Source organism: Dipteris shenzhenensis, chromosome 8, assembly GCF_047967505.1.
Source record: "Dipteris shenzhenensis isolate YYH24624 ecotype China chromosome 8, Dip_SZ_1.0, whole genome shotgun sequence".
In the NCBI taxonomy this organism is placed as follows: Eukaryota; Viridiplantae; Streptophyta; class Polypodiopsida; order Gleicheniales; family Dipteridaceae; genus Dipteris; species Dipteris shenzhenensis.
The window spans coordinates 40,879,241-40,900,537 of record NC_141603.1 but is presented as its reverse complement, the minus strand read 5'-3'; the positions used below and the strand labels follow the sequence as shown (position 1 = coordinate 40,900,537).

The window sequence follows — 21,297 nt, the reverse complement described above, 5'->3', positions numbered from 1 at the left end:
ATTTAGACAGCACCCTTGCAACAACAGTCGGCATTTCAAATGCTATCAACGTATGCTTAGAGCCGGTCCCCATGGACTGGCTGAAGAAGGTTTTTTCGGAGGAAAGATTTTCATGCTCAGTCCTCTCCAGGCCCCATGGTGGGGCAGAATTTCTTACCAGCCAGAAAGAGGGAGAGAATTAATGCATGCTATGTTTGGGACTGACGCTAGAGTCAGTGGCGGTGGCTACAACAGCTCAAATTGGCACAGAAACTCCGGAGTGGGCATATCTGCTCTCCAGGGCGTGCCTCTAGCCACCCTGTAAACCAGCTCAGTTTCCTTGGTGGTGGAACTCCACAAAAATTGAGGTGGGATAAAAAATAGCAAACAATAGTCAGGTTATTCGAAGACCCCGGTCCATGGGGACCGGCTCTACCTGCGAGGTTCCTATGGGCTCATGTGGCCGTAAAGTGGATGAGATTTCTATTGCCTACGGGCAGCTCAGAAGCATTCGTTCCGAATGCAAGAGGTGTCCAAGTTAAGCAACTTAGTGAAGCTAAAAAGAGTTTAGTGTTGGGAAAGGTGAAGAGGGGGGGCAGTGAGGCTCTTCCCTTCTCAGTAACAAAACACCAGTTTTCCCAAACATCTCTTGTGAGCCGCAAAATCGCCCACATGTACTCCTCCTCCTCCTCCCCCTTGGATTGGGCTGATTGGGTTCCTGAATGCCTCCAGCCCGCCATCGCCATCGCCAGCGAGATGCCTTACCACCAGGAGGAGCACGATGATGATGATGATGACGATGACGACGACGACGACCCGCAGGACGACGATGAGGATCGCCACCCTGCTGCCCTTGAGGAGGACGACGATGAGCAGGACGAGGAGGATCCCGATGACCCCCTTGACCACGAGGATCTCCGTGTTGATCAGTACCGCCCGGAACCCCGCAGAATCGAAGAGCAGCCCCAATTCCGGCAGAATCGGCATGTCCATCACCACCACCACCACCACCACCCTCAGCAGCAGCACCAGCAGCCGCAGGCGGCTGGAGTGGGTATGTACACCTCTATCGTCTGCGTCTCCTGCAAAGAGAGCTACACTCCCCGCAGGGCTGGGACATGCCGTGAATGCTACGAAGAGGCTTCCGAGACGGAGGAAGTGTTGAAAAAGGAGATCGAGGAGCTCAATGCTCGCATAGCGTTTTTGAAGACCTGGGTTCCTGAGGCGATGGGCGAGGATTGCACCGACATCGTGTTGGAATGCTCCGACGGCTCCAAAATCCGAGCTCATCGAGCTGTGCTGGTACGAATTTTTGGTTGTATAGCTTCGTTTTGCATTTGTACGTTCCCCTGTGATGACAGGCTAAATCCTAGTAGCTTTCCTAAACTGCAGAGCCCTTACGACTGAGGTCCATTCTTCTAGTGGTAGTAGAGTCGTTCAGGGCGTGCTTTGCCCTTTCGTTTCGGCATGTGCTACCTGTTTATCTACCCTTGCTCGTTTTTGGCCTGCCCTCTAGGGAAGGCCTTAGTAAAGGCACCCTCCCTTGAGAAAGGGAAAATTCATTTTTCCTAAAATTTTCATTTCATACTTTTGTATCACTTGTAGTGCCTATTTTGGACGGCATGCCCAATAATACTTGGAACTGCGCTATCACGTCCTCAATTTGGAAGCGTCCTGAATTAGCATCATTCCGTAAAGAGATTTTCTGCGATAGAGACTCAAATCTTGGAAAGCTGTTGTGCTTTGGTACTGATGGATCATAATTGTTGCTTTTTTAATCTCTGATTTTTGTTAAAGGAGCACACACAGGCAGACCTTATCACCCACACCCTGTGTGCCCGAGTGTGAGAGAGCACATGCCTATGTGCGTGGGTGAACGCACACATGCAAAACCAAATGCAGGCTTGTGTATGAACGCACAGACCCTTTCGGTTTTCGGTTTTTTGTATCTATGGATTCTGTGATAGTGAGGCAGTTGTCACTTGCCCAGATTTACCTTTGCTCTTTTAATTTTCTTTGCAAATCAGTCTTCCAGCATCATAATTTTGTGAACTCTTCTTTGGAACCAGATCAGCCGATCTTCAGTTTTTAAGGCTATGCTGGAGAATGAGATGGAAGAGAGCAGGAGTGGTACCATTAAAATTACTGATTTTGCTTATGATGTTTTGAGGCTCTTCATACATTATCTATATACAGCTGAGCTATATCCGGAGTCTTTGGACGAATGTGCATTTGATCTGTTGGCTCTAGCAGAGAAATACAATGTAAAACATTTGAAGTCAGTGTGTGAGCGATTCATGACGTCAAAGGTTAACAATGATAATGCATTGTTCAGCTATGAATATGCTAGTCAGCATGGGGCTAAGACTTTGAAGGAAGCAGCACTCAGCACTATTATGGAAAATATTCATGAACTTCCTGGAAAGGATGAGTACCGGGACCTTGTAAACAGAGATGCAAAGCTGGTTGTAGAAATATTTGAGGTTTACCTATCAAAGCAAACCAAGTCAAGCAATTAAGCTCCTGATAGAAATGCCAATTGCTTGTTTCAAATTAACAAGTGGACACATCCATGGCCACAACAGGAATTGTTTTGGTCATACATGTGGTCATTACCAACCTTTCATTGCTGGGACTACAAAATCTCAAAAAATCAGGGGGTGTAGTCTGGCCATCTGTTTGGAAATCATGCTGTAAATTTTGGATAGCTTTCTATTCTGGATCAATGATAGAGTATATTATTTTTTATCATCTACTTCCGAGATAGAACTGTCACAGAGACCTCAGAAAGGAACACTGAGTGGACTCTCTGGCTAAGGTATATACGTGTTTGTTCTGATAAAAAACTGGGCATTTGTGACAAAGCCTGGGAATTTCTTATCATAATTCGATGCGAACTTTGATGGTTGAATTTTTGTTGATGCTTTGCAAAGACAGTAGAAGGGACCCTCTGGCTAAGATATATACTGGCTTGTTTTGTTAGTACGAAGCCTCAGCATGCATTTGATTAGAATTATATACAAACTCTGATGATTGGAGTTTTGGCTGATGTTTTTTGTTCTATTTTGCAAAAGCTGGCAGGTATCTTCCTGTGATGATTATTATTATTGGGCTCGGACAGTTTTCATAGGTTGATGCTTGAATATCAGCAACATACTGTCCACTGCAAGCTGTCTCGAAGTAAAGAGATGAAAACCATAAGCCTTAAACCAAGAGATTTTTACTTTTTTATTTAGTCATGCTGAATAGATATGACCAAGGAATCAGGAAGTAATGCATATGATCGATATTTCTTTCTGTTTTTAGAGGTGTGTTGTCTTATCTACCTTTTTAAAGCTTATTTTCCTTAAAACTGTTTGTTTATGAGAGAGGAAAGGAAATAGTCTTGCTTTCACAACCACATTTAGCTTCGGATGAGAAGAGCGGGGATGGTCATTGCCTGCCTCGATCCGCCCTTGAACTCCAAGAGTATGAAGACCTTTATACAAGTGTATGTGTGTGTTAATGTGGCTTTTTGTACGGGTGCATAAGTGTGTATTTGATACAATGTCCTGCACCCACTGTTGTGGGTGCTAAGAATATCGGAGGGAATATTATGGTTGCTAATCCTGGTTTATCATATTTTGTTTGGGTGACTATGATGAGGGCAGATGAATAAATGTTACGTGCCGTCTCTCTCTCTCTCTCTCTCTCTCTCTCTCTCTCTCTCTCTCTCTCTCTCTCTCTCGCACGCGCTCAATATACTTGCATTTCCCACCTAAATTCACATTTTTAAAGTTGGACATATCCTAGTTTTGGGAAGGCGTAACCTGCTATCACTAATTTTCCTCAGTCCAGACTGACAGAAAATAGTAGCAATAAATGCACATGCCCTCTAAACAAACTGTCCTCCATTTTGGTTTCTCAAGTATCTTGGTGCAAGTCTGCAGACAAACCCCCTCCTATAAATGGGGCCAATGTGCCCTTATATTGTATGAACAACTAGGTCTGGGTTGGCTGGTCAGCTAACCCGACCTGGTCAGGTCAGCTGACCTGACCCTTTGGGTTGGGTGTTGGCTGGCCAGACTGGCCCCAACCAGCTGGCAATAGCGAGCCCTAAACTGCCTTTGACCAGGCCGTAACCAGGCCCTATTCCAGCCCTTAACTCAGCCCCTAACCATGTCTACTTGCCCTGGCACAGTCCCGCAACCTACTCCGTATTTCAGGAAGAATCTACTTAGCTGAAATAGTTGGGGCAGTAGACTAGGGAAGATACCTGTAGGTGAATGGGGTGGGAGAAGCCTACAGACAGGCTGTTTGGTGCGTGCATAGCTCCTGGAAGGGGAGAAGGAATGGACCAAAAAGGTGCCTATATTTAGGCTGGCTGGAGGACTGGAAGGAGTTAGATCTGGCCGGCAGATGACCTGACCTTGTTGGCCATTTAGTTGGCCCTTGGGTTGGGTCTGATCAGCTCCCTGGTCGGCCCTATCTGGGTCGACCAAATCCTCCTGCAGGTGGGCCATTTTGAGGCCTCTCCTGGCCAATGCCCTCCTTATTCAACCAACTGAACCCTAACTGAGCTGGTGCATAGGGAGAGTGAGCAGCCCGGTGCTCTCATTAGAACTCAGTTTCTTTCCTCACTTTTTGGGCGATAGTGTTCACAGCCCATGTGTTGGAAATTTCTTGCTCATTTTGAGCTGTTTGGATGAGATATATTTTGGAATAATAGAGTCAATGCTCCGCCTTTGAGCCTCTATATGAGGACAAAGGGGCTTGACACCTTGCACAGGCATGGGGTAGAGTAGGTGTCATGTGGGCATATACTGTAGATGCCACATGGACAGACGTGGGCTGCCATCTGGGAAGCAGAACAGTAATCCTTTATTGGTTATTTTAGGACAGCCATGTGGGCTACCCAGGCCAGCAACTGGGTTGGCAGTGGCCCTAATTTAGAGCAGATCTGTAAGCTGGCAGAAGGTCTAGAGTGGACAGGAAATGGCACCAGCAGCAAGCCTCTACGTAGGCAGCAAATTCTACGATGGTCAGCCAGATTTGGTTGGCAAAATTGCTGGTCAGGCCAAAGAATGGGCCAGTCAGCCCTTCACATGCAGCAAAACGCTAGGGTAAGACGGTCATATTTGAGGTCTTTAACCCTATAAAAGGAGCCCCTCTTGGGAGTCCGCTAGCAGTTCTACACGCCTCCTTGGTCCACTAGGGCACTACTTGGTATAGGAACATGCATAGGATCAAATGTTATCTTTGAGAATGCCAACTTTATCGACACGTCTTTGGTGTAGGAATTTAACTTATCTATGGTGGACAATAACCATAGTGGGTGGTGAAATTTACCAAGAATAGAAACACTATTCGAGAAATGGAGCACATAGATGTATTTCTTGGTAGAGAGCGGTGCTTTAGAGGGAATCCTAATGTGGATTATGTGGGCCATACAATTTCTTTTTGTTGTTTACCCAACTTATTACGTTGGTGGTTGACCTCAATGGCCTCGTAGCCAAGTTTTGTAATTCACAGCTCGATAATAAAGACACAAGCAACTATCACGTCATGATGCTTCTAAGTCTTTATTCTTTTGTATCTTTATAGAGCTTGAATTGATGTTAAGTGAGCTCAAATTTATTTAAATGTAGCTTACAACTCTCATGTGTATTAGATAGTTGTTGTAAGTTTAAAATTTGTTATTTGTTGTATGCTAGTGAAGCAATTCATTCTAAAAGTTTAATTTTAATATAAGTAATAACTTAAAATTCTTGGACAAGTGTTAATCTTCAATTTACAAAGCTCATTCCATGGATTTGAATATTGTCGAGTGGATTTTGGATGTGCTAGTTGGATCATGGACTCAATCTAGGACTCAATCCAAGGGTTGCTAAAGCTTCTTGTAGACTACTTTGTCATGCGGCTATTCTAGATTCTCAAGTTGTTTGGATGCACCTCTAGAGCTTCAATGGATTCTAAATAGTCACAGCTACTCCAATGCATCTGAGTTGCATAATGCCTTCCACTGTAGCAAAGTGTGGACCATAAGGTAGAACTTCTTGGTTATCCACATAGTTTATAAGACATTTGATGAGTTGGAATTACCTCCTGATGTGAAGGTACAACTAGTTTGTATGTAATTCTTCTAAATAAAAAATTAGGCACATGTGACAAATTTAGACTAGAAGCTTGTTTGATTACAAGATCTATCAGTATTTATTTGTGATGAAATAGAAGCAATTTTGAGTTACAGCAAGAGACTTCTTAAAAATGGGTGGTTCGTAAACTTCTTATCAATGGAAGGATAGACCTAGTTCTAGGAGAGTGTAACCTTTGTGTTGGCATCTTTGCATGAACAATTTTCCAATTTCCTAGGCCAAAGCATAATGGAGTTACATCCAAGTGATGGAACTTTTAAGAAAGGATGGTTAGTATTCCCAGTGTACGTGGGATAAGGATACTCTTGGTGGAGTCTATATATATAAGATGTGGTCTCATTTTCCGGATGGACTCCTTGGGATACTAGGACCTAGAGTACACTTATGCCTAGTTTGGCCTAAGACTTGGGACTCCCTTGGTGTGGGACATGGGGGTTGTGGCCATGGATGCGGTGCGGTGCTTGGCTAACCTCACCCTTGGAGGGTGATCCTTTGCTCAACAAGTGCCTTTGGGTGCATTGAGCAACTATTTTAGAGCTTAGAGTGACAATAAGGAAAAGAGGAAGGAATGAGATAGATAGATAGATAGATATATATATATATATATATAGAGAGAGAGAGAGAGAGAGAGAGAGAGAGAGAGAGAGAGAGAGAGAGAGAGACGTCTGCAAAAGACCTCATGGGTCTATGACACACAAGTACAATATCAAAAAGGGACTTGCTTTATCTAAATAACCAAAGAATAGGGGGAGTGCACAAACCCATCAAGTTCTATAGGGCATAACTACATTCTAATAGTATCATGAGAGAGAGAGAGAGAGAGAGAGAGAGAGAGAGAGATTAACGTCCATGGGAGACCTCGCGGGCCTATGGGACAAAGTGCACAGAAAAGCGAACTCAGTGGGCTGAAGCAAAGGGTACGCTAGGACCGTTGTTGAGTACTAGTCTATGCTAACAGAATCATAATCATAATCATAATCGTATCCATCAATCTACCCAGGCGTTGGGACGAAACCGAAGCCTGGTACAGTGATGGCTCTCTGGTGGGCTACGAAAATGTCTCGTATTTGCGTCTGTCGAGCTGTCTTGCGCTACGGTGGGGGGTGCGGTCTCCTCGCTCTCTGAACTCTTTGAGCTATGTTTAGAGTGACCCTCGTCTTTGTCGATCTCCCTTGAGGAAAGCTGTGATAGGTTAGACCTCAATAGAGTGCACTCTGGGGGCTCTCTGTCGCACATGTGGCCTCCACACCCCTCTCTCGATGGTACTGTGCCGGTTGCTCATCCAGACTGCTCTCTTATCGGCTAGCTCCTCTTCCTCCACTCCACTGTGTCTGGGGGTACTCAAATGTATAGAAGTCTGTGACGTGCTTGGTCACCCTCTATGTCCTGTAGTGATCTGACCATCCCCTGCTGCTCTCTGATCTGTCGTAGAAGCGCCTCCCTGTGTCACCGCATCTCCATCAGATAAAGCCTGATACAGACTGGTCATGGAAATGGGACCGAAGCCACTTCCCTCTAGGTAGAGACAGTGATAGCGTCCCCGAACCTCGTGGGCAAACACAAAGAAAATGCTCCTCTATCTCAACCGCCCCCAACGTACATAGTGTGCAGACCCGTTGCTCTCCCTGCCTCAATCCTCTGATGGGATGAAACCCGCATCTGACCAATGGCAATCCTCAGTGCATGAGATACTCCTCTATCCTCGAGATACTGGGGTCTGATAATGAATCCCTCCTCTGATACTCTCAGGAAGTGGTCGCGATAAAACTAGGTCTTGGTGGGGAGCTCCCGGTCCTCCCCCCAAGTTCAGGATGTGTGAAGTTGGAGGAGGTTTAACCGTATGATATGGTTGATCTCATCTCATGGGATCGACTCAGGAGGTGCATCCATGCCGTATTGAAAGGGGGGAAGCCTATCCATGTGGATACCGTGCCTGGTAAGCCATGTAGATATGCATGCATACCATGTGTCTGCCCTGCTCTCTGCGAGTTGTTTGGATGACTCTAGAGCCAACCTCAGAAGTCTCCAATGGGGTAAGTCCCACACTCCGTGGATGAAAGTCACTGTTTGAAAGATGGCATCAACCTGGAGAGGTGTCATGGCGAACTTTGCCTGTATTATATCATGTGGAATTGAGGGCTTACATCGGATCATCCTGGATCCCATCGTCACCTGTAGTCGCTCGAAGCTCCTCTAATCTGTCCTTGGAAGATCGCACCCCCACAAAGGTGTTGCATACATGACAGTTGGCCGCACTAGTGTGTCAAAAAGCCAGCCCTTCGTCGGTGGATCTTGGAAGTGCGCCTGGAAACATTACCGCTCTAGTCTAGCCAAAGCACTACACCCTCGTGTGAGTTGTGCCTGGTCTGCATGTTTCATCATGAAGATGGGTCCCGTGAAGACTGCTCCGAAATATGTGTATAACTACACTATCTCCATTGGTTCACCACGATAGGTGAAAGTGAGTCGGTTAGTCATTGCTCGTGAGGTGGAGAGAGAGAGAGAGAGAGAGAGAGAGAGAGAGAGAGAGAGAGATTTTATGAGAGATAAAAAATTGCTTATCACAACCTGGGATCAGGTATGTGAGAAAAACTCTTGCCCTAGCCATTCTTAGAATGCATGAGTAACGAGATTTGGAGTCGTGTAAATTCACAAAATATCTCACAAATTTTGTAAAGTCATATTTTAAAGAGTCTTATTAGACCTCATGAAAGTCCCAAATTATAGTAGTTATGGTAGTCTGTTGCAAAACGAGGTATGGTCTAGCCCCTTCGTCTTTCCTCTCCTTGATGTAGAGCCTGAAGGATGCTTCCTAAGTGATCCTTGGAAAATAGTTTGAGTTTGATGTTTGGTTAATTGATTCCCCTACAAAACAATGGCACAAGCTCCTCAAAGGTGACAAGTTTTGTGCACTATCATGTCATCATGTTTGTGATATATCCCCAATAGTTCCAGAGAAGCATGCCATGCATAAGTGTGGACATTGAGGATGGTTTCATCTTTGACCAACCATTGAAAATGTTGATCTCATACATAACTGGGATCCTTCATCACAAATGCATGTGCAAGCTTCATGACCTTTCCCAAATCATTCTTCTGGTCTTTAGTCTTCAATTCCATTCCTTTGTTCATCTCCCATAATATACTTACCACTAGGTAGCGTCATCTTGCTTGATCGTATCCCCAAAGTTTAGAATGGGCAATCAAGTAACTATGATAGGAGATGGACAACTAGGACGAAGGCCGCACTTTAGTAAACTCAAAACCCCAAAGTACCTTGTGGAGAAATAGTCTCCTCCTTCTTGTGAGGGGATCCTTCAATGTTGGAGATCACAAGAGGGATATTGAAATCAGTACCCAAGGCGATGGTTAGCTAGGCCCAAACCTAGCTATAGTCCAAGTTCTACTATGATGCTAAGTCCTACAAAACACATAGATTAAGAAGACCGGATTGGGGTAGATGGCTGCTCACCATGCAACCATAGATCTAATATAACATGCATAGGGCTCTTTGACAAGTGGATGCTACTACTACTTTATTGAGGTTCAACAACTTCTTAGAGCTTGATATTCTCACTCGATAGTTGGGCTTGGTTATGTTGCAACATCCATCTTCTTCAGTGATGTTCTCTTGAGATTTTCAAGCAATAGGATTCATAAGTAAAGGTAGGCATGCTACAGGTACATTTTGCAACAAGCATGTGAAGCCCCGCTAATTCATGTCAAATGAGTTTACCCACAAGTGTTGGAGCTAAACTAAAACTTCTTAGCATCTTTTGTGGCATCTACAACATAACTCCCATCACATAGAGTTGTCAGAGTGTAGGGAACTTCTAGCTCCTTCACCTCATACTCTCACCAATCAAATAAATAATATTTAGGAGCACATAAGAATCCTAGAATTGCTAGGTGGTACCCAATTGTAGTTCTAGCTCACTCCACGACACATCAACGAATGCATGTAGATAGAGGTAACTAGAAACAAGTAGAAAACTACATTCAATGGTATTTTTAGTGAAGACTCGTATTTAGTATATGTAACACTTTTCTTTTGTGGAGCTTAACTTAGAGAGTTTGCTCTATTGACACTTGCAAGAATATTTCTAGTGAAGACGTATAGTTAGTATGTGACACTTATTATAGCACATTACCTTATTGTGTGGCTGGCCTTTATCTCTCGCTTGATGGGATATTAATAACTAGAGATAGGAGGGCTTATGGAGGTTTGACCATCTTGAAATCTAAAGTTAGTGCATGCTAACTTCTAAGTAATGCTTCCTTGGAAAGGGTGTATGTCCAAAGATGAAGAGAGTTGTAGATAGGTCGGGCACATGGGTGGTTTTGAATTCGTTCCTTTCCTGTTGGATGTCATTGGAATTAGGGGCACATGGCAACTTAAAGTTTGTTAGAGTTACATGCACATGTTCACAATGAAATCCAAGAAGCAACCTTCTTCATTTCTATTGGATATCCTCGACTTGTCATCCGTTTGCATTCGTCAGCCATCTGGTTGCCTTTCCATCAGGCATTCGGTTGCCTTTCTTGCTTGAACCTTGCCAAAAGTGTTGCACGCACATAGGGGGAGATAAATTGGGCACATGTGTGCCGGAGATTGCTATCCGTTATTCGTATCGGCTATCCGTTGTTGCAAACGGAATTAGAGGCACATGGTTGCTCGGAGTTGGCTGGACCTTATCTGAAATCGGGGCACATGGTCCGACAGCAAGGGAATGTGAGTTTGCACGCATGTGGCATTTGATTGGTTGTTGATTAACTGCTTGCCCTTGGCTGCCTATGCAGTCCGATATGCGCAGTGAGGTAGTAGACAGATTTCCGATTGCATTCCATTGAGCAAATGGGTGCCAACTCAGCTCGAAGATGCCAGGTGGAGAAAAAAGCTCATCATGTGTTCAGGGTGAGAGCAAGGGGAAAGTGAGGCATGGGGGTGTTTACAGACCGCTTGACTACTGTGCTCCTATGAGCACTGAGGCGTGGGGGTGTTTACAGACCGCCAGAGTAGTGTGCTCCTATGAGCACTGAGCAAACTCCCCGCCAGACTAGTGTGCTCCTATGAGCAGTGAGCAAACTCCACAGGCGAGGGGGGGGGTTGCTTGTGTGTGGCGGGAAAAGAAAGGATGCAAAAAGTCAACTCCCACCCTCTGAATCTCAAATCTCACCAGTCCACCTACATCCGTCAACTTACTTAAATACTCGCACTTCTCCTTCTCCTCCTCCTGCGCCTACGTCCATGTTGAGCACCTCCCTCTGCCCCTTCTCCTGCTTCTCTTCCCGCCATGGCTCGTCTCTCTTCCTTCATCCTAGCCGCAGGTCTCGCCCTCCTCATGGCTCGTTTCGCACACGCTCTTCCACTCTGCATCAATTCTGGTCTCTCTCTCGCTCTCTCTCTCTCTCTCTCTCTCTCTCTCTCTCTCGCACCTCCTCGTCCACAAACACGTGTGAAGCTAGCAGGAGAAGGAAAGAGAAAGAGGCGCGAGGCGGAGGAGGCGCCGGGGGGGGGGGTTGATAAGAGGCGCACTGACGTGAACATCTCGGTGCGCACATAGTTGGTCTTTCTGGTTTGCTCAGCGTTTCTGATTGCGAATCCCCACAGAGAGAGAGAGAGGCGCGGCGGCGGCAGCAGCAGCAAAATAAAAACTATGCATAACGAGCTTGCAGCGAGAGCGAGGGAGCGAGAGAGAGAGAGAGAGAGAGAGAGAGAGAGAGAGAGAGAGAGAGAGAGAGGCAGCAGCAGCAGCAGCAGCAGCAACAAACATGACCAGTTTGCAGCAAGTCGAAGAGGCGCTGCCTTGCTCACACCAGTGCTTATCCGCCTGTGTATATTGGCACACATTTCCATTCCCAACGTGCTGTTGATATTCGTTTTCGTCAACACGCTTATCCGTTGGTACTACTACAACGTTCTTATTACGTATGAACTGACCAAACTCGCATTTCCACGCCACTCTAATTTTCTCCGATCCCAAGGGTCGTCGTTTGCTGCTTTTACTGACAAAGATAGGCTCAATAGGTTCGTAGGCGAATACAAAATGTCATGCTCCGTTACCTCACCAATACCGTTGTAATGTCTATCTCATTTATTCATGTGCGTGAAGTCTAGCCACGTGGAAACACTCAAACTTATTTCTCTCGCCAAATTAATCACCCTCAAATCTTGGATACCATGACACTACTGGAACGACATTGTATTTTGCGAATAACCTTTTCAAGACTATTACACATTTTAGGGCATCTTTATCTACGCAGATATTAAGGCACAGGGCTGACCATCGAGCTTGTTTGATGTGCAAAAATGAAATTCGGTTCCAATTCGATGCTGTTTTCTGTACCGTCAGATGTAGTGCACATATTATTCTTTCCGCAAGTGGAAAGTAGTTTCTGGTTTTAGAAGGTTTTAGGCATGTTTTCAACTCAATGCCATTTTCTGGAACATCTTATGTAGTGCATTGCTACGTTTTCACGTTGGTTTAAACTTAAGTGGATTCTTATTTTCTTCGCAGAGGCACCTGGAAGCTTTCATGTTTTCGAATCTATGCCATTTTCTGTAATCCGATATAGTGCATTGCTATGTTTTCCACGTTAGTAAGTTCTATGAGCCATTGAAAATTACGATTGGCTTAAACAGGTAAGTGGACCATTTTCCTTTTTGCAGAGGCACCCTTACCGTTGAAGAGTCCTTTGGTGTTTTGCTCTTCATTTCTCCAAAATCAGTCAAGCTGTTGCAACACAAGTATAGACCAGCAGCTGGAGACTAAGTTCCAATCCTTTAATGTATCAAATACTCAGTGTGCTGGCTATTTGAAGCAGATACTATGTGCTGTGAGTATTTCGTATTTTGCCTATGGTTCCTCACACTTTTGTTTTTTTTTGGAAGAACCTCAGACTTAGTTTTGAAAGTGAGTGATTCAATGAATGGCATGATCTTTCCCAATCATGAAACCTAACCCATCTACACCTATTGCAGCTTTCAACACTCTAAATAGACCTTGCATGGACACCTCTGCTAGTTTACACTGCTCTGCATACAAGGGATGACAATTCAAGTTTTGCTAAGTTTTAGAGCATGTCTGTTTGTGCAGCAATGCGATCCATATTCAGGAGATCTTTTTGGAGCAGAGCTGCAACAACAGCGCTCAGTTCCTATTTTGTGCAATTCTACTTCGGCGTCCAATACATCATCATCATCAAATACAAGTACTTACTGTGAAAATGTCTGGAATGCATGCAAGGATGTGCCTGTGCAGAATTCCCCATTTGCACCTTCTTTGCTGAGAGCTGGCAGTGCTTCACAGCCCCCAGTTTTAGCTACTCAAGATTCGGCTAAGCTGACAGATCTTTGGCAGTCAGAAAATGACTTTTGCTCATTCTTAGGTGGCTCTGCTGGCTCAGGAGAGTTCTGTTATAGTGGAGACATATTTGCACCTTTCAACATGACTTCATCACAAGCAGCTCTTCAGGGTATTTGTTTCGAACAAATAGGAAATGGATCTTATCTAAGTATGATTCCACATCCAGATGGATCCAATCGTGTTTTTCTGGCCAATCAGGTTGGGAAAATTTGGTTGGCAACACTTCCAGAGGAGGGATCTGGGCAACCTTTGAGCCTAAAAGAATCCTCCCCTTACTTGGACATAAGTGAGAGGGTGACAAGTTCTGGTGAATATGGTTTGCTGGGCGTGGCCTTCCACCCAAAATTTAAGAATAATGGTCGATTTTTTGTGTCCTACAACTGTGACAGAACCCTGTGGCCTGACTGTAATGGGCTTTGCTCTTGCAATGCTGAGGCTGGGTGCACGCTTTCACAATTAGGGCCAGAAGGTGGATCAATTCAATGTCAAATCTCTAGTGTGATTGCTGAATACTCAGCCAATAGTTCATCTTCTTCTCCATTTGAGGTTTTACACGATTCCTGCTTAATAACAGAAGAAGACTTATTTTTTTGCATCTTGATGAGCTTAGAGTAAACCAACTTTACATAGAAGCTACTTGTAAGGTGCAGGTTTTACCGGCCTATATGGGCTTTGTGTGCTTTGTCATCAGGTCTTTCTACACATACGTTCTCCAAACTAGCTGCAAGACCGAGTTGCATCTTGTAGATAACTTAATGTCTGCTGTTGTAGCTTGTTTTGCATGGATAGAACTCTCACAATTTTTTTTTCATATGACAGGCTCTGGTTGCAAATCCTGATGAAGTAAGAAGGATTTTCACAATGGGACTTCCTTATGCAACCCACCATGCAGGCCAGATTCTCTTTGGCCCGACTGATAATTTTCTGTACTTCATGATGGGAGATGGTGGGAGCACCGGTGATCCTTTCAACTTTGCCCAGAACAAGAAATCTCTGCTTGGAAAAATCCTCCGTCTTGACATTGATACTATTCCTAGTAAGCACACTTGATACGTTTAGCTTATTTTCTTGTTTATGGGGGATGATCAAAAGATGAGGCCTATTTGATGCAGATGTAATTAGTGGTGACGCTCTTTAATTCACTGTCATGGTGCTGATTCTATCTGGTTTGTGAAAGATGCTATTATGAATTGGATAATGCCTAGATGCTAAAATTTATGTTTTCCTTGCAGGTGCTCAAGATATCTCAAATTTGGCACTTTGGGGAAATTATTCAATACCTGCTGATAATCCCTTTGTGCAAGACAACTTGGCGCAGCCTGAAATTTGGGCTTATGGCTTGAGGAACCCTTGGCGTTGCAGCTTTGATAAGATCAATCCAGCATACTTCTATTGCGGTGATGTTGGCCAGGTTAGCTGTAACATACACAAAGACTACATCCTTCTCTCCCTAACTTGCCCGTACTATCTACTTAGTGTGGAAGCATGAATCCTAACTGCGGAAAACCCTTGTGACATGCATAGTATCTATAATCGCTCACAGATAGACTGGTACAAATGGAATACCTGAATTTGTTGCTTATGGACTTGGCAATCATTAAGAGCTCAAATAATACATCTGTAAAGATACCTCTGTGAAAGGCGCTGCATGCTCCATGTTTATCCTTAATGCATAAGCTTAAACTAGGCCTTACGAAAGTGGGCTATGGTTGGCTGTAGAAGCTGGAGGGGCTAGATCCCACATATTGGCTAAGACTGAAGAGGCTGAGGGCTGCGCTGCTGCAAAGATGCTGCCGCGGTCAATCCCTGACCTGAGTGACTAAGGGTATGACCAACTGGGTCTTTCAGAGGGACAGAATGCTGATGTGGCAGACCCTTGGAATGGCCCGATTTCCTTCCGAGTTTGTTGACTGCTGACATGGCAGTCAAGCTGATCTGTCCACATCTGGTGCTCTTGCTATGTCCACCTGCCACGAGGTAGGGAACCTGTCTGCCATTGATCTTGCCCAAATCTGCTGATTGGGCTGTTCTGAGCACAAGCGCTCAGGTGGCAGCCCATGTGGCTGCCACGTGGGCATGAATGGTTTACTCTTGATGTTGTGGCAATTTGTGGCTGTTGTCCACGTGGTTGCTCATGGTGTTAATCCCAGGCTTCCTAAGGCTTCATCTTATTGTATGACAGCCCCTGTCGCTGTCCTGGGGTGGGCAAAATGTCCACATGCCAAGGGGGGATGGCTGTGACATGCGCTCTTACTCAAGATGTAACAGATGTGTGTGTCAGCACCTTCACTGCAAATGGTTGAATGATGATGTGTGATTGGCGGCTCAATGGCAGACGCTTCACTAACTCTGCTTGCTCTCTGTTGTTTGTGCCCCTATATCCCATGCTGTGCTAACTTGGCATCCATCAAATCCTGTTATTGTTGGTATGATAAACGGGGTGCTACCAACATCCAGTCTTTAGTCCTGCCCATGTGACCTTTCTCATACCCAAACCTTGCTACTGATATACTTCCACCATGTCCTCATTGGGAGCTCACAGGTGGAGAGGTGATCACAATATTCCCAACACCTCCTCTAGGCTCCCACCGACCCACAGTGGGCCAACATCCAATCATGATGCATCGATGCAGATGCTCCATCACCTCACACTGAGAAGCTCTCAGGAACAAGTCAGATATGTCCTCGATATTTGGTCTTCAAACCCATAACTCCTGTTGCTTCCATCAAGGTAAGGCATCCTAGAACACCAAGTAGTCCATTGTTGACAGTACCACCATCCTTAATTATGAACATGTGGGTGTACTCATGCAATCTTGGGCAAACAGCAAGTCTATCCATCTTCCCCCCTCAGAATCCAAGGATGGCCTGATTCTTGCCAAGCACCCTTTGAAAAAGGAGCTCCTAAGTGGGCTATCCTACCATCCTCACTCTAGAGAATGATAGCATAAAATGGGCGACCATGCTCTAAATTTGGTAGAGAAAGTTAGCCATAACTTCATAAAATGCTTATTTTAATACATGTAACTTTACAAAATGGTGCAAAAAACATGATTGACTTCTAAATCATGTCTTGCCATTTGATTTTATATGTTGCCTTACCTGATTTGGATTTTTCAATCAAAAGATATAGGTTGTCAAAGTTTGGATGTTTTCGGCGATCAGCAAAGATTTTTCAAAAAAAAAAAAGAATGCCAAAATTTTTTTGCATGATAACCTTACTTGATTTGGATTTGTCAATAGGTTATCAAAGTTTGGCTGTTTTTGGTGATCAACATAGATTAAAAGAATGCCAAATTTTTAAACATTCGCAAAAAAGAAAAATGAACACTACCAAGCACCATGCTCCCAAGGTTTATTTCAATGTGTCACCACTCAAGCACCATTTGTAACTAAGTACTCCACCCGAACAATGAGATCCTTATGGCTCTAGTTTCACGATCTGTGACGTATTCCTTTCTCTATTTCTAGACTTATGGATGGTTTGATGAATGGACACTTGTGGAAGGGTATGACCTTTCGACGGGACACTTCCTATGAGGCACAACCCTTGCCCTTTCGACGGGACACTTCCTATGAGGCACAACCCTTCACAAGAGACATTCTATTGAAGAGACATTCCTATTGTAATGTAACCTCTCATGAAGGGTCACACCCTTCACAAGGGGTACACACCTCTTCATGCACATACACTTTGGAGTACACACCTTTTCATGTGTGACTCTTCACTCTCTATATAAGAGAGGCCCAATTGTATGGATGACACACAACAGATACCCTACAGACATTCAAGCAATACAATTATTCCTTGTTCTCTGCTATTTCAGTCTCCTTTTTGTTCCTTAGCACATTTCTAAATATAGTAAATCTAGGATTTCCTACAGTGGTATCAGAGCAAAATTCGCTCCTGCCTGTAGGAAATGCCCCCCACCTTCTAGCGTCGATCTGATACATCTTTTCCGCTAGAAGGACATCCGTGCACATTGTGCATGGAAGAGATGGAGAGGATGAGTGTAAAATTTTTTTGCACCAACCCTGCCTTAAGTCATCTATGGCCTCTCCATCTCCCACACATCACGAGTTGATGTGAATGGACACGATAAAAATCGTGTCTTTTTAGGTGCTTGGACTGTCCCAAAACCAAGGGACGCACCTTTTCCACCATTGGACACACCTTTTGATGAAGAGTCTCGACTCCTCACCCAATGGACACACCCCATCGTGGACAAAGGTGGGACACCCCTTTTAAAAACAGGGACACACCCCTTCATGAAAAGGTGCACCTATTCCAAGGGTCACACCCCTTCGAATAGGCACACCTTTTAGGCACCAAGCACTTATAAAAAGGGTACCTAGAGGGGTTAAAATGGAAAACCCAGCCCCAAACCTTAGGTTTACCCTAGCTACCCTAGGGTTAAATAAACCCACCTTTTAATTTTTGGGCAACCACCCAACCTAGGCAGCCACAAACGAAAAAGGGATGCACCCCTTGATGTCCGTATGGATTTGCACGCAGGATCTGCCCTCTTGCCTCGCAGGTTCGCTGCCAGCCCGCGTAGGTTCGCTGCCAGCCTTGCCTCGCCATCTCGCTGCCAGCCCGCGCCGGTTCGCTGCCAGCCCGCGTCGGTTCGCTGCCAGCCTTGCCGCGCCATCTCGCTGCCAGCCTTGCCTCGCCTTTTTCGCTGCCAGCCACCTTGCCATTTGCAGCCCCGCTGGTTTTTCGGCCCTGTTCCTTGCCAGCCTGCAGCGTGAGCACAGCGCCAGCCAACCTTTTTGTCGCAAATCAACTTGCAACCAGTTTGCGCCATTGATACCCTGCTCTCCTTGGTTCGCCACCTTTTTCCTGCCGGATCAGCAGCAGTTTCAGCCTCCTATCGCCTATTAAATGCCAGGCCCAGATCTGCTCCTCGCTACCCATTGCAACATGGACCTCCGGACAGAAATCTGCAGGCCTCTTCTACGCAACAATTTGGCAGATTAAATCATTGCCAGGTGGAGTCTTTCCATTCTACTTCTAAGGATTCTCTTGTCATTATCAAATTACAGCAAATGAAAGACGCTTCCTTAAAGCATGGAAACCCCTGCTAATTCACCCGGCATTTCAAGGACACCTCAGGCATCATCTACCACACAATATCGTGTTCAAATTGCACAACCAGCCCATTTCGGAGCTTTTGCATCATGGGTCTTCTGTGTCACGTGCCCTCCTAGTGATTTGGACCACATCCTATATCTTCTGCGTGAGGCACCTCAGTTACATTACTTCCTCAGCACAGTCTAGGTTGTGTTCCACGAGACACGAAGATACTCAGAACCCGATATTCCTCAAGAGTTTGCTGTCCATCTTTGGAGAGAATTTTACCCCTCACCTTCAGCATCTCCAGGGTACTCTCCACCTCCTTCAGCTCCCAGATATCCTCCTATATAGGTTGTACCTTCCCCAAGACAGTATTTACACTCCGAAGGCACTCCTTCTCTTGGATATCCTCCACTTCCGACAGCAGCTCCTTATCCCTTCTCAGATCCGTGGACTCTGCAACCTACTCCTGTCCTCTCACGAGCAGTAACATCACTTTCGACATCACCAGTGTTACCTCAGACAGGACCTCCTTTACCAGACTTCCACGGGTGGTTCCATCCTGCCTTGCCCGCCTCCTCCAACATGAGCAACCTCAGGGAGCAGCCCAAATCTTCTTCCAGGAATGGTACAAACTAGAGCGCAAGTTCGCGCTTTTCTCACAGGAATCTCCGATATGTTGCAACGCTCGCGTGAAGCCTCTCCAGAGATCAAAGACTCAAGTCCAAAAAAGACCCCTGAAGTCAACGTACAAGGCGAAACACTACTGCAACTTCAAATTTTCCAACTTCAGGACAGCATCTCCGACTTGGTCCAGAAAGTCCAACAACTTCAAGATTCTCGCAGTACCACACATACAGAGGATGACGTAATGCAACCGGACGACTATGCGGATTCATTCCCACTAGAGGTAGAAAACACTGAACTACGTGCTCTCTACCATTTACTTCAAGCTTCCAAAACTAAAAGAATTGACATCAAACTTCTGGAAGCCTACACTAGTCAACGCAATCGCCGAATAGTTGACCAATGGCTCGCAAAAATGCGCATGTATTTTGATACTGTTGACCTCACTGAAGGCAAAAAGATCGCCTTGGCAGCCTCCCTCCTCAAGGATACAGCTTTTCTATGGTGGCAAAGACGCTTAAAGGACGGCGAAATGTTGGAATATGGAAGCCTAGAGCAATCATGCTTGGCGGTTGCAGCAAGGGAGCATGGCAAGGTGCCTAAAATGCTATGTCATACTAATCTTGGTTCTTATGTTTGGTTGTTCTGATGCAAGTGGTAAATGCAATTGAAATTGTAACGATGATATCCCACATGCCTGCTCCGAGAATAGGATTTTCATTTTGTTCAAGTTATATCACAAAGTGTTCAAAAGCTTTGATAGTACAATGAAGCATGGCATTTTTAAAACTCACATGATTGAGTAGTATTAACAAATCTGATAACATTCCACTGTAGGAAAGATACGAGGAGGTTGACCTGATCACGAAGGGTGGAAACTATGGATGGCGCGTGTATGAAGGGACTGCACTCTACACACCCCCAACATCGCCAGGAGGAAATACAAGCGTGAATGCAATACAGCCCATCTTCCCTATACTCCAATACAGTCACAGCTCTGTGAATCCTGTGGAGGATACTGCCTCTATCACGGGAGGCTACGTCTCTCGGTCAACACAAGATGCGTGTCTCTATGGCAGGTGAGACAACATTATAATGCGCTTATCTTTGATGGTTTTGGGAGGTTTATCAAACAAAGATGTTTCCCCCTCTCAGATAGGCTTGGGAGCTTACGAGGAGTTGCCTGCAGGTATGTCTATGCCGATCTCTATGGTGGTGCTATGTGGGCTGCTGCGGAGACACCTCTTGGCAGTGGCAATTATACCACGACTAGAGTAAATTTCACCTGCTCTGCAGACTCTCCTCTCCCGTGCTCAGAATCAACCCACAGCTCAGAGCCCGGTTTTCTGTACGTCTTCTCGTTTGGCCAAGATAACAGCAATAATCTCTATGTGCTGAGTGCTGGCGGGGTATACAAAGTGGGTAATCCCAAAGGCTGCAAATTTACCTGTAACGCGAAGCTGCCTGTTCAAGCTCAATCGCCCACCTTCTCGCCCATCCCAGCTCCTACTCCAGCTCCAACTCCAAGCCCATTAAATACTACCAAGCAAAGTTCAGGGGCAAGTGAACTGTCCAAATGGGCTCTGCGTGCTGTAGTTCTTATTTACGTGGTTCTTGCCATTTTTCTGTAATGTATTACACGATTTGTTCCCATTGCTCCTGATAATAGAATTTGAAGCTCCTTGATTGGTTATCGGATCACCAATTGCTTGTTACACAGTTAGCTATGTAATGAAATTTAAGGGAATGGTCTTTGGGACGTGGAAGCTCAGCCTAAGGTGAAATTCAAAACTTAATTTTTGAAGTTAAGATTCTAATTTCAATCCTTACATAACAAACAAAAGCCACTAACATACCATGGCTTGAGCTCCCAAAACTCTCAAACATCTACAAGAAATGACTCTACCAAGTTGAAGCCCAACATGGCGGCGAACAAGCTTATTAAATTTTTGCATGACAGGTGACACAACAATCAAGGCTCTACTCACTCTTGCAATAAGAACGAAGAGGATAAGACCACTTAATGTAAATTCCATTGCACTTGTCAAGCAACATTGCTAAAAAAGCCCTTTAAACCTCCTAATTATGAAAATGCCATAATATAACTTGTAGC

At 45.0% G+C, this 21,297-nt stretch overlaps 2 protein-coding genes across 2 annotated transcripts; both read left to right on the top strand.

Moving 5' to 3' along the window:
• Window positions 1-498: 498 nt before the first annotated feature.
• Window positions 499-2,986, top strand: LOC147899508 (BTB/POZ domain-containing protein At4g08455-like). Its single transcript, XM_087378413.1, has 2 exons — window positions 499-1,281; window positions 2,049-2,986. Exons 1-2 carry the CDS (start codon window positions 652-654, stop codon window positions 2,496-2,498), a joined length of 1,080 nt encoding a protein of 359 aa, XP_087234539.1. The 5' UTR covers window positions 499-651; the 3' UTR covers window positions 2,499-2,986.
• An 8,283-nt stretch (window positions 2,987-11,269) lies between these two features.
• Window positions 11,270-20,838, top strand: LOC147899507 (HIPL1 protein-like). Its single transcript, XM_087378065.1, has 7 exons — window positions 11,270-11,498; window positions 12,784-12,950; window positions 13,211-14,026; window positions 14,300-14,516; window positions 14,713-14,891; window positions 20,022-20,263; window positions 20,374-20,838. The coding sequence occupies exons 1-7, from the start codon at window positions 11,408-11,410 to the stop codon at window positions 20,813-20,815; spliced, it is 2,154 nt and encodes a 717-aa protein (XP_087234191.1). The 5' UTR covers window positions 11,270-11,407; the 3' UTR covers window positions 20,816-20,838.
• Window positions 20,839-21,297: the final 459 nt, after the last annotated feature.

Bases quoted from the DNA above. Each gene is read 5' to 3' on its own strand.
- LOC147899508 (XM_087378413.1), top strand. From the start codon at position 652: ATGTACTCCTCCTCCTCCTCCCCCTTGGATTGGGCTGATTGGGTTCCT. The intron at 1,282-2,048 runs GTACGAATTTTT...CTTTGGAACCAG, and splicing joins GAGCTCATCGAGCTGTGCTG to ATCAGCCGATCTTCAGTTTT.
- LOC147899507 (XM_087378065.1), top strand. From the start codon at position 11,408: ATGGCTCGTCTCTCTTCCTTCATCCTAGCCGCAGGTCTCGCCCTCCTC. The intron at 11,499-12,783 runs GTCTCTCTCTCG...TCCTTTTTGCAG, and splicing joins TCCACTCTGCATCAATTCTG to AGGCACCCTTACCGTTGAAG. The intron at 14,027-14,299 runs GTTTTACACGAT...TTCATATGACAG, and splicing joins CATCTTCTTCTCCATTTGAG to GCTCTGGTTGCAAATCCTGA.